Source organism: Pseudorasbora parva, chromosome 16 (assembly GCF_024679245.1).
Source record: "Pseudorasbora parva isolate DD20220531a chromosome 16, ASM2467924v1, whole genome shotgun sequence".
In the NCBI taxonomy this organism is placed as follows: domain Eukaryota; kingdom Metazoa; phylum Chordata; class Actinopteri; order Cypriniformes; family Gobionidae; genus Pseudorasbora; species Pseudorasbora parva.
In genome coordinates this window covers 16,595,451-16,613,540 of record NC_090187.1, presented here as the reverse complement: position 1 = coordinate 16,613,540, position 18,090 = coordinate 16,595,451, and the positions used below count along the sequence as shown (strand labels likewise).

General features: G+C 41.8%; 1 protein-coding gene across 1 annotated transcript; it reads left to right on the top strand.

The window, feature by feature from the left end:
• Nucleotides 1-2,508: 2,508 nt before the first annotated feature.
• On the top strand, nt 2,509-14,445 carry LOC137043223 (extracellular calcium-sensing receptor-like). Its single transcript, XM_067419409.1, has 8 exons — nt 2,509-2,775; nt 5,376-5,439; nt 10,926-11,091; nt 11,400-11,691; nt 11,903-12,775; nt 12,886-13,113; nt 13,268-13,391; nt 13,473-14,445. Exons 1-8 carry the CDS (start codon nt 2,509-2,511, stop codon nt 14,384-14,386), a joined length of 2,928 nt encoding a protein of 975 aa, XP_067275510.1. The 3' UTR covers nt 14,387-14,445.
• Nucleotides 14,446-18,090: the final 3,645 nt, after the last annotated feature.

Below are 18,090 nucleotides of genomic sequence, written 5' to 3'. Positions count from 1 at the left end.
AGCACATCATCTAAAGCCCCGTTTCCACCAAAATTACCCGGAACAATTTGTACCAGGAACTTTTTTACAGGAACTTTTTTACAGAAACGCTGTCTGCGTTTCGACCGCGATAAAGTTCCGAGAAGATTTGGCAAATTAGTCTGGTGATGTAGGACTGCGCGCGACTGTTCCTCCAAGCCAGTGACGGACAAGGCTGTCACTTTTTATTCGATATTCGAATATGCATTCGAAGATGACGTGAAATATCCGTAATCGAACTATAAATAAACTATCCGGTTTTTAAAGTGCCATGTAGTGCAATTTTTTTACTGTCGGTGCGTTTACATGGAGCACTGTAATCAGTTTAAAAGTCCAATCTGAAGGAAAATGCTCCATATAAACACCTCAATCGTAATAAAAATGCCCAAACTGAATGAAATTGTAATCGTTTTGAGATGGGTGGATAAACCTTTTCATGAATCGATCAAACTAAACATTTCACCATGTAAATGACCTGACCGGATTACTTTTGAGTGTGCGTCCTTATGTGATGTACACAGCGCGCGCCTTCACCACTGAAGAGCACGTCGCGCTCATGCACCAAGCATGACAAGAGAGGAAAATACATTTTTCTGAGGGATAAACTTTTTATTTCATAAGAAGTTATGAAGATAATGGCCGTTGAGAGTTGCTATGGCATCCGTAAACACATTCCAGCTGCTGGAGATGACGGCGTTGTAGATAATTGAATATATTTGAATGCATTGCTTGATATTTTAATTCCGTTCAATTAGATTTTTTTCAAAAATGACAGCCCTAACGGGCAGTAATCATTTTTGTGTGTACCGATTGAAAGATTTAGTGGACTGTTTACATGAGACGTTATCTAAACCGATCTGGTGTTTACATGTGATGACTTTCAATCGCAATCATTTTGTCACATAAGCAGTTTGTCTGCCACATCAAAAATGTCAACGCTGTTTTCTCCAGCAGCTATGTGTTAACTGAAGCCATAGCAACTCTTAACGGCCACCAGGACTAATACAGTATTATATTATAAGCTATTTATTTGTTTAAATAATCATCTGAGAAAAAAATTCTTCTGTCAGGCGCAGTTAAAGTAAAAACTGCCTGGGGCAATATACGCTGTGTCATTACTCCAACATTATCTTCATAACTTACGAAATAAAAAGTTTTGTACGCGGCGTGTAAGACTGATTATTACTGAACGTAGACCGAACCTCGCAAAAGACTTTTAAAAATGCCGAGTTGAAATAAAATGCTGCCTGAGCTCAACCAATCAGCATGTTCAGCGCCCAAGTCCCGCCCTTGAAAGTTCCTGAACTTTGAAAAAGTACTACCTCGCGAGCAGGGCCGTTTGGAGGGGGAAATATTTACCCGGAACTTCATTTAGACCCTGGTTCCTTCGGTCTAAACACACCGTGTTCCACCCAAAGTTCCTGGTTCCTGGGTAAAGTTCCTGTGGTGGAAACGGGGCTTTAGGTGGGCATAAGGAAATGGGACCACTTGAGAGCTCGGTTCAGGTGTCTGGGGTCAATACAGAGCCTAAGTGTATCTGGCTTCTTTACTATGACCAGGTTACTTATCCAGTCAGTGGGTTGTGTGAATGTGACTAATTGTCCATTCCTTTCATACTGATCCAACTGTGCTTTAACGGTCGCATTGAGGGCCACTGGTACGTTTCCGGGAGTGCACTGCACAGGGGCCACAGTGCTGTCCAACTCAAAGTGAAGGTCACCAGGCAGAGAGTCAATGAGGCCATTGAAGACATCATGGTACGTGCTGATTCTGGCTCTTTTTAGTCAGCATGCTCAACTTGTGCTCTACACTATTCAGTTCCTCAGGAATGGTGAAACATATCAGCAAAACGGTCTCAGGCGATACGCGGTGTGGCGACTCGACGCAGTGCTCGTTCCCTCTCAGGGAGCAAGGGTTATATACATAACCCGAGACGTTCCCTATATCGAGGGAACTTCGCACTGCTTCGAAAAGACGAATTGGGGAACGAGTGCCCACTAGGCCACACCAAGGATACGCCTGCCCTATTGTGAAGCTGGAGACCAGGCACAATTAGGACTGGAGCACCCTAACGCCGGCGTTGCAGGGAGGTATTGCTGACCTTCCAAGTATATTCTCAAGGCCCTGAACGGGCATAAAGGAAAATCCTCCCTTCTTCCGCCATCACATGGGACGGAGGATGAAAAACATGAAGAACCAATGACCTGGCCACCTAGATGGCACCCTAGGTACCTAGTTTGGGATGTAAAATAGCCTTAACTCCGCCAGGGGCAAACTCCAGGCAAGTTGATGTCACCGCCAAGGCCTAGAGGTCCCCCACTCTCCTCAGAGAAGTGAAAGCAAGGAGAACTGCCACCTCAAGGGTCAGGTTCTTAGCCTTAGCTGACTCCAGTGGCTCAAAGGGGGCCTCATCCAATCCTTCAATTACCATTGCCAGATCCCTAGTTGGAACTCCTGTCAGAGTTCCTCCGTGGGGAACCGTACAACCAGATGGTGCCTACCCAAAGGCCCATCACTCACAGGATCGTGGAAAGCTCTCTGGTACGCACCGATCCTCCTTCCCGACCCCCTGAAGCGGACACCCGGCAGAGCTTAGTCGGGGAGGATATTCCGTGTGTGAACACATTCGCTGCCCAGCTGCAGGTCTTACTAGAGGTGGCTGGAGCAGCATTCGTTCGCTTGAAATCGGTGTGGCCCGAGCGTCGTAGACGGCGGATCGCAGCATCGACTTCAAGAAAACTCCACAAAGGATTTTCGGTATGCACATGCGTTCACTGCCCAGCTGTAGGTCCTACTATAGGCGGCTGGAGCAGTGTGGGTTCGCTGGAAATCGATGTGGTCCGAGCGTCGTAGACGGCGGATCGCAGCATCGACTTCCAGAAAACTCCACAGAGGATTTTCGGTATGCGCATAAGTTTACTGCCCAGCTGCAGGCCTTACTATAGGCGGCTGGAGCAGCATGTGCTCGCTGGAAATCAATTTGACCCGAACATCGCTGACGGCGGATCGCAGCAATGACTTCCATAAGACTCCACGGAGGGGGCGACCTCGATCGCTCCCCGGGAGAGGGGGCTGGCCAGCAGGCCACTGAGCTGGGCACACCACAGTCCAACCCACACCGATGAACCTCAGTGGTGGAACACTGAACTGCAGTCTGCACCCTTTTGCCCATGGTATACAGAGCCAAAGTAAATGTATCCGGGAGGCATAACCATGCCCCGAGATATTATACTAGGGGAACCAGTCTCTCGATGCTGGCCTCTGGTACCCACCGAGCCTCCTGCCCGACCCTCTGAAGCAGCCACCCGGCAGAGCTTAGTCGGGAGGATTTTCGGTGTACAAATGCATTTGCTTCCCAGCTGCAAGTCCTCTAGAGGCGGCTGGAGCAGCATGCATTCACTGGAAATCGGTGTGGTCCGAGCGTCGTAGACGGCGGATCGCAGCATCGACTTCCAAAAAAAACTCTACGGAGGAAGCAACCTCGATCGCTCTCCGGAAGATTTTCTTTTAGATTAATATATATAAATAAGTGAACATGATTTGGATGATAGGCATAAAATATACTTGGAAAAGTCAGATATAAATCCCATTTAATCCCTCAGATTATTAAATGCCACCATAGCCACCCATCAATGAACATGGCCAGAATGATAGACTGAATAAACATATCTAACTCCTCAAGTCAGATAATATTTAATTCATTTTAATTCCTCAGAATTAAAATCCGGCCATAATCACCACCAGTCAATACTGTTTTAATATTTATTCATACAGAATCGTCAACTACACGCTGCCTCGGCAAACGTGAGATTCGATCCGATTACAACATATTTAGCTTCCATCCCTTGAGATAAAAGACCACAGGCGCGAGGCTGAAATGCCAGAAAAGCGCAAGTGTTGAGATATTTCTTATTAAACACAGCCGGCACCCTCAGGAGCTGACTGCTGCCTCGCCCCAAACAGTATGTACACCGATCGCGTGTTTAACTTATTTTATTGCAGACCCGTAATCTGCGTGCTGCCTTGGCAACGCGCGATCGAGCCTGCCTTATGAAGTGGCGAGCTCTCATTTACTTCACTCCTTCGATGCAGAGTACGTATAATTCCTCGGAATCAAAGTAGCCTACTTAAGCATCTGGTTCTCCCCCCGGGGGAAGAAACCGCAGAGTGGGCTTCCGCACGGGGACGGAGAACACCGAGTCACTACAGGCAGCCCCCTCAAGAACTGCCCGAGCGCCCTTATTTTATGAATGAAGTATCATGTTTGGTGCTTAACTTCACCCACCTCGATGCTGTGCACGTCAGACGGCTCAAGCATTGGGTTCTCCACCCCGGGGAAAGAAGCCGCATAGCGGGCTTCCACTCGGGAAAAGAGAACATCTGAACTGTCAGCGAGGACTGAGATGGTGCCTCAGCAGTCCCAATACCCGCTGATAAGTTCATTAGCGAGTACACTGATTTATGTTGCCGCGCGCTGCCTAAACAGACGCGGGACAGATGAGGCTGGCCGTCCTCTTTGAGCATGCGGCCAGCAGAGAGCGAAGCACCCTGAGCGTCAGCTTATCACAATGCCAATATGCGCGGCTCCCTTTGAGAGCCGCCCTAGCATGCTGAACACCCAGGCACTTCACACAAAGCAAATGTGTGTCCGAGCCCGCATGAACGGGGACACGGGGGCACACATTGCTTGAACGCTCTCTCAGTCGCCACTCACACAATATATATATATTTTTTGACAAACAACAATAAATAGACAGACAATTTCACACAGAGCGTTATGCTGAAGAGCGATAGCTGACGCTATTATGCGCCGGCCTCCCCTTTATAGTTTCCGGGTATGCCGTCACATCTACGTCATGACGTAACACCAATCAGGATTGGACTAGTTTCATTCATACTTCAGATGCGTTGATGCTTAGGGAGCATCCCCAATTCGTTGTTTCGACGCAGTGCGAAGTTCCCTCGATATAGGGAACAGGATAATGAGACACAAATGTAAACAGTGAGTTCTAATGAGTCCGGGCAAAGATTATGGGTAATGTAATCTGTGATGCAGAGACAGTCTGGAGTGGAGTGCCCTCTGGTGGTGATCATGTGCACTCACACTGGTGAATTGTGACAATTACACTATTTTCCAGTAAATAAACCAAATGCGTCATGTCAGCGACATAATACATAAGCTCACTTTTGGGCCCTAGTCTATCTGACACAATGTTGTATTTTGGTGAATAAGGACGCTACACATACGATTAGTTAAGATCCGTGAATTGCTCTGTTACAGAACTGACATGCACACACCGTATCACAACACTGTTGACCTTCTGTTACCATGATAACATACTGAATTTCCCCACAAGGTGGAGCTGCTGCCTAAGCAGTACAACAGGACACCCTGTAACAGGAACTTGAAGGAAGACCCAGGTTAATGTGTGCAACTCTCTGCTTATTATTTTTATTGTGACCACACCCATGCACAGCACCGCTAATTCATACGGTAATTGTCCATGTGAGGCACGTAAACCTGTAAATATCTTGATAAACAAAGAATTAATCTACTTTTCATCAAATTTTGGAAGATTACACATTACAAGGAGTAAGCCTTAAATTTACCTCAGAAGAAGAATAATGAAATGCCGGCTTGATCAAGTAGAGGATACCTACTATTTCTATTGGTAAGTCATTTATTCTTACTGGAATTAGTTCATGGGGTAATTTTCTGCTTGATCCATGGCCTAACCCATATTTGGAGAAATTGAGATAAACCCTAGAGTAAAGGCAGCAGCAAACATTAATTGGGAAAGAAAAGGGTTAATATTAAAGGTGCACTATATAGTATTTTTGCAGTAAAATATCCAAAAACCACTAGGCCAGTGTTATATATTTTGTTCAGTTGAGTACCTACAATATCCCAAATGTTTCCAACTATTTGTAAATTGTGAGAAAATTTCTATTTTAACTAAGGACCTGGACGTTTCAGCATAGCGTCTGAGCAAGTCGCCTGTCAATTGCGTCATATCTGTGCTACCCTCGGTTTCGGGTTTTATTTGGCAGGACCACTTGACTCTTAGCAGTGTGAACAATTGAACACACGGAGTAACATCATAACATAATTTTCAACACACTTAAATATATCTATTATGATAAACAGAGTTGCATTACCTCATAATCATAACCGGAAAAGTGGAAATACTACAGGTGCCCGGCTAATGTGTCCCGTTCCGTCATAATAAAAGCCCCAATGTATGGTGTGGTGAAAGCATTTCTCTTCCCGAGGGAAGAATATGTTCCCAAGGTCCCGACTAATGTGCCGGGACCAGTAATGCTGCAGGCTTTCTGTCCGCTCGTTCACTAGTCAAGACCAAGAGAAGCTAAATCTGCTATGTCCACAGAGCTGCCCTGTGGCGAAAGTCAGAACAGTTGTTCGTATGTTTTGGGTCCTCCAGTAAGGGAAAATCAGCTTCAAAGCAGATGCTTAGCAAGTGGATAGTCGAGGCTATTTCGCTCGCTTATGAGTCGGTCGGACATCCTTCACCTATGAGGGTCCGCGCCCACTCTACTAGGAGTATGGCTGCCTCTATGGCTCTTATTTCGGGAGTGTCACTGTCAGAGGTTTGTGATGCGGCTGGGTGGTCCTCTCCACATACATTTGTGAGGTTTTACAATTTAGACGTAGCCTCTACTCCGGGGTCCCGGGTGTTTCTAGGTTAAATCACACATACAGACATTTGGGACTCTGGCGGCGTGGGTATTGAGGTCCCCTAGCGTTTCGACGCAGCTCGAAGTTCCCTCGAGATAGGGAACGTCTCAGGTTACGTATGTAACCATGGTTCCCTGAGATGGAACGAGACGCTGCGTCGCGATGCCATACTCCCGGCATGCCTGTGATCGATTTGTTCGACTTTTTCCAGCTAGTGACTGTTTGGTCCAGGTGTGCTTTATAGCTTCCTAGTCGATGACGTCACCCGCCCATGACATATCGTCCCGCTATTGGACTGATTACACAAGTGCTTCATGACATGGTACGCAGAGGCGTCCCCTAGCATTTCGACGCAGCGTCTCGTTCCCTCTCAGGGAACCATGGTTACGTAACCTGAGACGCTTTATATGATGTAAATGAATGAGTTATAAAAAAAGACCCCTCTCATAGTTGTAATTAAGGGCAAAATTAGCTGTATAGACAAAAACACAATTTGTCCCAAGCTGTAAACATGTTTTTTACTGCTGTAAAGTTGGGAATTTTAACATGGTGCTCAATGAAATTCTGCTCCCTTCTGAAGCCTGTCCCTAGTGGACAGTCGATGAAGTGCTGTTTAAGTCACTTCTGTATTGGTTTCAACTGGGAGAGGTTGCCACTTAGAATGAGTTGAAACAATATGTTAAATTGTTCCCTGACATCTACTGTAATACAGTTCGATGAGGAAGGAAGGAAGAGGACAAAGAGGTCGGCTTTGGACTGCTGACGTCTTTTATTTAAACTCAAACAACAACGCGCACACTTCAGTGTGACTCTTTTCTTCATTCACTCAATAACAGTTTCACTTCCGGGTCTCGGCACTTCCGGCTTCCGGGTCAACTCAGAGTCTCAGGGGGTGCGTCAGCAGTCTGTCTCTCTCTCCCATGCTTCCGATTCTGCCAGCGTTTTAAACTCTCACCACGCCCATTACTGGAATAAGAGACAGGTGTTATCAATCTGCGTCCAACCCACTCACTTACCGCTCGTCCCGCGGCTCTCTCTCCCGCTGCAGACCTCGCTGAACCACGCCCCCCTTGCCACATCTACATAGAGGGTATGTGGCTTATTTAAGGGCAAAAATTGTCCAGATACAGTTTTACAGGTCCATTTACAACCCTATAAATTGTCCCTAGGATGTAATGCTCTGTTTTTGCCTTATTTGGAAGAGTCATTAATATCAATGTTGAGCTCTGCTCTGATTGTTTTATTTCAGAAGCTCACAGCACACTGCAGTTCAGTTGTTTAGCAAAGCGGCTCGTGAGTCCTGACCGTCCTGACAAAACACAGCCCGACTTAATGACACTTTAAGCAGAACATCTCAAATGGAGATTGCTGAAATGCAGCCTACTTGTTTATTGGTGTTTTCAGATCATTCGAGATAGAGCTCACATACATATGGCTGCCAGATTGTACATGTTTATGTAAAACACCGGATAGTATACGTGTTCTTTTCACAGAAAAGCTCTGTTTGGGGGATTTAAATTCCTGAAATCTGGCAACCGCAAGCAAGAATGCTCTTCCATCCCTCAGACAAAACCAAAACCAGTGATGACTCATCTTTTTTCGTCATGTTTATATAACATTAGTCACAATGTAGGCTACGCAGTGACTGTGATGTACTCTGAAATACAAGCATGCAAAGACATCATTCTTAAGTTCTCAAAAATATAAATATATACATTTTTACAAAATTAATAGCCTTGTCAAATGACTATAGTTTTAACTTATATGGTGGAAAAGGTGACGTTTGCTAGACCTCCGAGCTCCAAGAACATGTCAGATCTTTCTTATCAAATTAATGAATTGATCTGCCCACATTGTCACTATATAATAAATTTGAAATAAGCTGATAACATCACAGTTTTCTCCAGAGTGACTATACAGCCGAATCAAAATTTGTTGCAATATTTCACTGTTTAACACTGTTAAGCTGCTTTGAAACAATCATCATTGTAAAAGCACTATATGAATAAAGTTGACTTGTCTTAACCTGACTTTAACCAAGAATAGGGTACCAATGGCAGCGGCAGTTGGAGAAAAACAAAAAATTCTCCCCTGGCCCTCCATCTGGGGAAGGAGTGTCCTGTTACCATCTACTGGGAAAGGCCTGTGTTCTTCTTTGAAAAACATAACTTATGAATGATGGGCAGTGTTGAGCTATGCAAATTCCACAGACCAAATTCCATTGTCATACCATTGACTCATTTTATAGAACTCAATGGCAATGGTTTCAAGCAAAACCACCATTCTGTCAGTCACTGACGAAGTAACTGACTGAAAGGGAACTGCATTTTCCTACATGTAACATAAACTGCAGTATTACTTTAAAAAATGCAGTATTTTTTGTGAGGGCGACATCAGATTAATGTGACTGATGATATCAGATTTATTGTGATGATTAAATTATATTGAGCAATATAAAGCAAAGAAAATTAGACAATAGAGGTTAAACCAGGGCTTATACGGAGGAAAAAAACACAATACACTGACAGAAAGAAACCCGCTTTGTTGAAGTACATGATGCCATATCTATGTCAGATTTATATGGATTATGAGTTTTTTCTATGAAGATAAATTAAAACATATTCACAAAATGCGATGCACAAATTCATAAACTAGCTCAATTTTCCAGATTCACAGTTACAAAGATATTCTTCACAGATATTCTTTTTAACAAATGCACAAATATAATTAAGTAAAATAACAGTGAAATAAAAAAATTAAAAATAAAACTTTCACTCATTAATGCTATTATGTGAATGAAAATATGGATGTCACAATTCTATGTGGCATTGATTCAACAAGGTGCTGAAAACATTCATTAGAAATGTTGGCCCATATTGATAGAATAGCATCTTGCAGTTGATGGAGATTTGTGGGATGCACATCCAGGGCACGAAGCTCCCGTACAACATCCCAAAGATGCTCTATTGGGTTGAGATTTGGTGACTGTGGGGGCAATTTTAGTACGGTGAACTCATTGTCATGTTCAAGAAACCAATTTGAAATGATTCAAGCTTTGTGACATGGTGCATTATCCTGCTGGAAGTAGCCATCGGAGGATGTGTACATGGTGGTTATAAAGGGATGGACATGGTCAGAAACAATGTTCAGTTAGGCCGTGGCATTTAAACGATTCCCAATTGGCACTAAGGGGCCTTAGCTGTGCCAAGAAAACATCCCCCACACCATTACACCACCACCACCACCACACAGTGGTAACAAGGCATGATGGATCCATGTTCTCATTCTGTTTAGGCCAAATTCTGACTCTACCATCTGAATGTCTCAACAGAAATCGAGACTCATCAGACAGGGCAACATTTTTCCAGTCTTCAACTGTCCAATTTTGGTGAGCTCATGCAAATTGTAGCCTCTTTTTCCTATTTGTAGTAGAGATGAGTGGTACCCGGTGGGGTCTTCTGCTGTTGTAGCCCATTCGCCTCAAGGTTGTGGCTTCACAAATGCTTTGCTGCATACCTTGGTTGTTATTTCATTTAAAGTTGCTCTTCTATCTGCTTGAATCGGCCCATTCCCCTCTGAACTCTAGCATCAACAAGGTATATTTGCCCACATGACTGCCACATACTGAATGTTTTTTCCTTTTCACACCATTCTTTGTAAACCCTAGAAATGGTTGGGCGTGAAAATCCCAGTAACTAAGCAGATTGTGAAATACTCCGATCGGCCCGTCTGCCACCAACAACCATGCCACACTCAAAATTGCTTAAATCACCTTTCTTTCCCACTCTGAGATTCAGTTTGGAGTTCAGGAGATTGTCTTGACCAGACCCCTAAATGCATTGAAGCAACTGCTATGTGATTGGTTAATTTGATAATTGCATTAATGAGAAATTGAACAGGTGTTCCTATTAATAATTTAGGTGAGTGTATATATGTATATATTAAACTATTGTTAGTACTTTGTTTTTTGTTTTTTGTTTGTGTTTTTTGTGGTTGTACATACTTGGTTAAGCGCCCCAAAATGGCAAAAATGACATCCTCGTTTCCAGAGAGGCCAGTGCCACCACCTGCTATATAAATAAAGTGCTACACACAATGTTTATAATACATAAGTGAGCTGAGGAAAGAGTGTCATAACAAGATAAAGGGTGAGGGATGTGGTTAATTCTGCATATTTCTTTGCTGCTGTCTTATAATTATGTCTCTGTAGCCATGATGGCCAGCTCAGGTACCTGTCAGCTTCAGGGACACTTCAGGCTGAATGGGATGTATCAGAAAGGAGACCTTCTCATTGGTGGTCTGTTTGAGGTTCAGTACCTCAAAGCATTCCCAGAGCTGAGCTTCAGAACGGAGCCAAAACTACCACACTGTGAGCTGTGAGTCAGGATCGCACTAACGGAGGAACACTTAAAGACAATAATTGGAAAATGGAATACTATTTTTATGACTACATATACATTGTCAATGGTGATTTAGAAACTGATACCTGTCATATTACATGGTTACAGGACTTAAATTATTATACTGCATATATAACGTTGAAAATTGTAAATTTAGAAATCCAAAATCTGATCACAGAAATATTGTTATGGAATTCAGTTATTCATGTGTTATTTTTTTTCTATTGTTAATGTTAGTATTACTAAAGTTAATAATCTAATTTAATTTGTATCATATTTCCCAGCTTCTATATGACAAGCTTTCAGCAAGCACTAACAATGGTTTTTGCCATTAATGAGATTAACAATAAACCCAGCCTGCTTCCTAACATCACACTTGGTTATCAGATCTATGATAACTGCTTAAGGCTTGCAGTGGCATTCCGTGGGTTCACAGCTCTGGTTAGTGGGACAGAGGAGACCCTCTCTGACCTCAACTGCAAAGGCCCACCACCAGTGATTGGAATAATAGGTGATCCAGGTTCTACTCAGTCTATTGCAATTTCCAGTGTCCTGGGGCTGTTTCGGCTGCCTATGGTAAGGGATATATTTAAAACCTTTTTTTCATGTTACAAAAAGTCATACCAAAGGATTCTTTAAGATCACATTATACTTTATATTTTATTATACTTTATAAATTATACTTTATATTTACTGTGCAATAGCAGAACATTGTGTGAAAATATAAACAAACCTGCTTCACACAAACACAAAATTTAAACACAATGACTTTGTAAATGACTATTTTCTTTATCTTTATTGTCTCTTGTCTCTGCTCCTCATTTCTAATCAGGTTAGCTATTATGCCACCTGCTCCTGTTTAAGTGACAAGAAAAAGTACCCCTCTTTCTTCAGAACAATCCCCAGTGATGCCTTCCAGGTGCAGGCTATGGTTCAGATCTTGAGGCATTTTGGATGGACCTGGGTTGGTCTTGTCTACAGTGATAATGACTATGGCATCTATGCTGCTCAGTTTTTTCAGCAGGAAATGCAGCGATTTGGATATTGTGTTGCTTTTTCTGAAATACTGCCAAATGTTAATAACCCCAGAGATATTCAACGTATAATGGGAGTGATTCAAACCTCTACAGCTAGAGTGGTGGTCGTTTTTTCTGGCTCATCCTTACTGATACCTTTGATGGATGGAGTTGTTTTACAGAACATGACAGGCAGGCAATGGATTGCGAGTGAAGCTTGGGCCACCTCACCTGTGTTTTGCACACCACGTTTTTTGCCCTTCCTGGGGGGCACACTGGGCATTGCTATCAGGCGTGGGGAGATTGAGGGACTACGTGACTTTCTGTTACGTCTTCGTCCCAACAATGATTCAAGAAATAATATAGTGAGGATATTCTGGGAGAACATGTTTGGGTGCAGTTTTGAAACTGAAGGTAAAAAGACAGAAGGAGAGCAAGTGAAAAAGTTCTGTACAGGACAGGAGGATTTGAGCAACACAAACTCACCATACACTGATGTTTCAGGGCTGAGAGCATCTTATAATGTGTATAAAGCAGTTTATGCCCTAGCACATGCGCTTCATGACCTGATGCAGTGTGAAGAGGGTAGAGGACCATTCAGTGGGAACAGTTGTGCTGACATAACAAATCTGAAACCCTGGCAGGTAAGACCCACAGGTTATCCGGATAAGCTGAACGTGGCAAAATATGTGCCCTATATTCATTCAAATTTCAGATAAACATATAACACCTGTCCTTTCTACAAACTGTACAGCTGGTTCACTACCTACAGAAAGTGAACTTCACCACAGGCTTTGGGGATCATGTGTCATTTGATAAAAATGGAGATGCTCTGGCTATCTATGATGTGTTAAACTGGCAGCCGAACTCTGATGGGTTAATAAAGCTCCACAAGGTCGGTGTAGTAAATGAAGGGGCAACAACAGGGATGATGCTCACACTGGATGAGGATGCATTTTACTGGAACTTTGAGACAAAAAATGTAATTAACTTTGAATGTTAAATATCATTCTTTACAGGTATAAATACTAGTAAAAGGTATAAGACAAATGAGAATACATTAAAGTAAATGCCAAGCTTGTCATTATGTAAAGTAGATGACAAACATGACTGATTACAGATTATTTTTATTTTAGCCCCCACAGTCAGTGTGCAGTGAAAGCTGTCCCCCAGGAACCAGACGAGCCACAAAGAAGGGCCTTCCTGTCTGCTGTTTTGACTGCCTCCCATGCGGAGATGGTGAGATTTCTAATACAACAGGTGAGCAGCTTGCTGGTATTTTTTTCAATAGTTTTGATAATTTGATAGTAATTTCATCTTAAAAAAATATTTAACCCACAGATGCTGTTGAGTGTGTGCTGTGTCCAGATGAGTTCTGGTCCAATCCAGATAAGGATCAATGTGTTCCTAAAGAAGTTGAGTTTCTGTCCTATAAGGATCCTCTGGGCATCTCTCTGACCACTGCATCTCTGCTTGGCACCTGCTTCTGTGCTCTTGTGATGATTGTCTTTGCTTATCACCATAACACACCAATAGTACGTGCCAACAATTCAGAGCTCAGTTTCCTGCTTCTGGTGTCACTCAAACTGTGTTTTCTTTGTGTGCTGCTGTTCATTGGTCAGCCACAGTTGTGGACATGTCAGTTAAGACATGCTGTGTTTGGCATTAGCTTTGTCCTGTGCATCTCCTGCATCCTGGTTAAGACTATGGTGGTAATAGCCGTGTTTAAGTCATCTCGACCAGAGAGCAAAGGAGCGATTAAATGGTTTGGAGCAGCACAGCAAAGATGCACAGTTCTGGTCCTAACAGCCCTTCAGGTTGTGATATGTGCAGTCTGGCTCTCAACTGCCTCTCCATCACCCCATAAAAATAACCAGTATATCCGTTCTAAAATAGTCTATGAATGTGCTATTGGCTCAGTGGCTGGTTTTTCTATGCTGCTGGGATACATTGGACTGTTGGCAGCAGGAAGTTTCTTGTTAGCCTTCCTGGCGAGAAATCTTCCAGATCATTTTAATGAAGCAAAGTTCATCACTTTCAGTATATTAATCTTCTGTGCTGTGTGGATTGCGTTTGTTCCAGCATATGTGAGTTCACCAGGGAAATATGCAGTTGCTGTGGAGATTTTTGCCATTCTCTCTTCAAGTTTCGGATTACTGGTGGCCATTTTTGCCCCAAAGTGCTACATCATTCTTTTGCATCCAGAGAGAAACACCAAAAAAGCAATAATTGGAAGAGAATCACAAAATAAATAGTTTTTTTTTTCACCACCAAATATTATTTTGTCCACCATCTACAGACTTATTGTGAAAGAATCAACCAAAAAAAAAAAAAAAAAAAATATATATATATATATATATATATATATATATATATATATATATATATATATATATATATATATATATATATATATGTATATATATATATATATATATATATATATATATATATATATATATATTGATTTATAATGATATGAATATACATATTGGTACAATATTACATTGGTACAACATCCTCAAAGACCTGTTAGTATGCTTTTAAAATGTTCACCTCCACTTATTATCCCAAATTAGATGTTACCTGTTTGAGGTCGTTAGCTGCATAAAGACACCTGTCCACCCCATACAATCAGTAAGAATTCAACTACTAATATGGCCAAGACCAAAGACTGTCCAAAGGCGCTAGAGACAAAATTGTACACCTCCACAAGGCTGGAAAGGGCTACGGGGAAATTGCCAAGCAGCTTGGTGAAAAAAGGTCCGCTGTTGGAGCAATCATTAGAAAATGGAAGAAGCTAAACATGACTGTCAATCTCCCTTGGACTGGGGCAAGATCTCACCTCATGGGGTCTCAATGATCCTAAGAAAGGTGAGAAATCAGCCCGGAAATTCACAGGAGGAGCTGATCAATGACCTGAAAAGCACTGGGACGACCGTTTTCAAGGTTACTGTTGGTAAAACACTAAGATGTCATGGTTTGAAATCATGCATGGCACAGAAGGTTCCCCTGTTTAAATCAGCACATGTTCAGGCCCGTCTTTGACCATTGATGATCCAGAGGAGTCATGGAAGAAAGTCATGTGGTCAGATGATAATTCCACTAAACGTGTCATAATTCCACTAAACGTGTTTGCAGAAAGAAGAATGATGAGTACCATCCCAAGAACACCATCCCTACTGTGAAGCATGGGGGTGGTAGCATCATGCTTTGGGGGTGTTTGTCTGCACATGGGACAGGGTGACTGCACTTTATTAACGACTTTTTTTATTTGGGGAACAACCTCAGTTCGAGAATTGAAGATGGGTCGAGGCTGGGTCTTCCAACATGACAATGACCCAAAGCACGGCCAGGATAACCAAGGAGTGGCTCTGGAAGAAGCATATCAAGGTTCTGGCGTGGCCTAGCCAGTCTCCAGACCTAAACCCAATAGAGAATATTTGGAGGGAGCCTAAATTCCTCCACACAGAAAAAAGATCTGTGTGGAGGAGTGGGCCAAAATCCCTCCTGCAGTGTTTGCAAACCTGGTGAAAAACTAAAGGAAATGTTTGACCTCTGTAATTCCAAACAAAGGCTATTTTACCAAATATTAACATTGATTTTCTCAGGTGTTCAAATACTTATTTGCAGCTGTATCATACAAATAAATAGTTTTTAAAAATCATACAATGTGATTTCTTCTTTTTTTAGATTATGTTTCTCACAGTGGCCATGCATCTACGATGACAATTGCAGACCCCTCCATGATTTCTAAGTGGGAGAACTTGCAAAATAGCAGGGTGTTCAAATACGTATTTTCCTCACTGTATATATATATATATATATATATATATATATATATATATATATATATATATTGAAATGGTGAAAAAAAAATGTTTTCATTTTCATTTAATACATTATATTGACATTATTCAAATTTCAACTTCAAACTTCTCTAATACTGTTATAAGTTGTTTAATTGTGAGTACAGTTACTGCACTGACTGCGCTGAAAATTATGATATGGCAAGTCTAAGCCACACCACATCGCTTGGACATGTGTCATTTCACCATGTAGCCTACTCTTGCTATTTCTGGGTTTTATTCTGGTAAACAAGAATAAAAGAAATTATAACATGTACATGAAAAATGTAGAAAATGTTCACACAATTATAGGATACTGCTGGCTTGATTATTAGGATACTAACATGTTGAAATATGAAATATGCAGGCAACCCCTAATAGTTTAAATAAATCTAAATATCTGCCCCACCAGAGTCTGCTCATAACATGCATGCTCACTCCAGAGCCCCCAGCCTTGATGGCCACCACCCCAGAGTCTTTAGCTTTTATGGTCGCCAAGTTAGTGTTTCCAGTTATCATGAATGCAGCGCTAATATCAGTCTAAGCAACTGTTATCTCGGGTCTCAGAGGTTGTCCCACTGTCAGTTGCACTACCTGTTACAACTTGGCCATTTTGTGTGTCTGGTCTTCATACGCTTCATCTTCTCTAGGCAGTGCTGTCCAACCATGTGTTTTCTGTCAGCCCAGACATAACCACAGAGGTCGTTCCTGAACTGCCTGTCTGCAACAAAATGACCACAGAGATCGTTCATTAAATTTCTGCCATCCCTGAGGTCAACCTGAGACACCGTTCCGGTCCAGTTGTGACCATGGAGGACCCCCTTGAGCTCCCTGCCTGTTTTGATACAGCCCCTGAGGCCAATGTGTTATCCGTCCTGGCCACCAGCTACTGATTCTCCACACACACTGTGGCCCTGTGTGTTAATGTACTCATTACTCATTCAAGTCTTGTTTTGTGTTTGGACAGTTGGTCCATGTGTTTGACTCTTTGCCTGTTTTATGGATTATGATTTTCGGATTACCCCTTAATAAATAAAATACAATAAATTGCAATTAAGAGTGATTTTTTTAAACAACTTAAGTGGGACTTAAATACAACTTTATATGTACTTTCATAGTCACTTCTAGTGTATTAAAATTGTAATTAAAGTGCACTGTTCAATGAACTGACAACTAATTAATGTGAACTAAAACACTTTAATGTCAGCTAAATATACACTTAAGTGTGAATTAAATGCAATGTTTTCGACACACTTAATACACATTAAATGTAAATGATTTCAATTATATCACATATTAATTTTAAAGCTGCAGTCTGTAACTTTTTGCACTCTAGTGGTTAATAAACAGAACTGCATGCGTCTTGCGGAAGAACATTGCAGCCGGAGCTACTTCTATCCGATATAAGAATAAAAGATTCAAAATTTGAATTTTGACAGACACACACGTTTGTTTTTGTGAAATGTGGGGACATTCCCCCCCCCCCCCCCACACACACACACACTCTCTCTCTCTCTCTCTCTCTCTCTCTCTCTCTCTCTCTCTCTCTCTCTCTCAGAGTGATTGATTGACAGATAAGTTAGAAATATTAGATAGAATGGAAGATGTTTCATTGAATTAAAATCATAGAACAGCAGCTAATGGAGCCTCTCCAACTGTCAAAATTTTAAGTTGATGAATCTATCAAAATTCATCTTTGCAATGCTGATCAACTGATGCATTAAACAATGCTATTTTAGATGCTGCTTTAGATTTCTCGAGGAAATACAGAACACGCATTTAAAGCGTTTAAAATAGCATTGTTTAATGCATCTCACTGAAGATTAATAATGACTTAATTAGCTACTTAATTAAGGATATAAATAATGCTTTGTTAAAAAAAAATGTTGAAGAAATTTATTTTTGAAATAATTCGAAATTGAAAAGTGAAATGAAAACCGCCACTAGGTGGTAACTACAAGTCATTTTTGTTGAGCGAGTCATTGCGATTCAACTGATTATTTCAAACGTCTTATCCACCATTTATTTTTTTATTACACACTTTTTAAATTATATTATCAGATACACACTTTTTAAATTATATTATCAGAAAACTTCACATTTGGGATCAT

Excerpts from the sequence above, each read along its gene's own strand:
- LOC137043223 (XM_067419409.1), top strand. The coding sequence starts at position 2,509 with ATGGTGCCTACCCAAAGGCCCATCACTCACAGGATCGTGGAAAGCTCT. Across the intron at positions 12,776-12,885 it reads CAAATCTGAAACCCTGGCAG|CTGGTTCACTACCTACAGAA; the intron begins GTAAGACCCACA and ends CAAACTGTACAG. Across the intron at positions 13,114-13,267 it reads GGAACTTTGAGACAAAAAAT|CCCCCACAGTCAGTGTGCAG; the intron begins GTAATTAACTTT and ends TTTTTATTTTAG.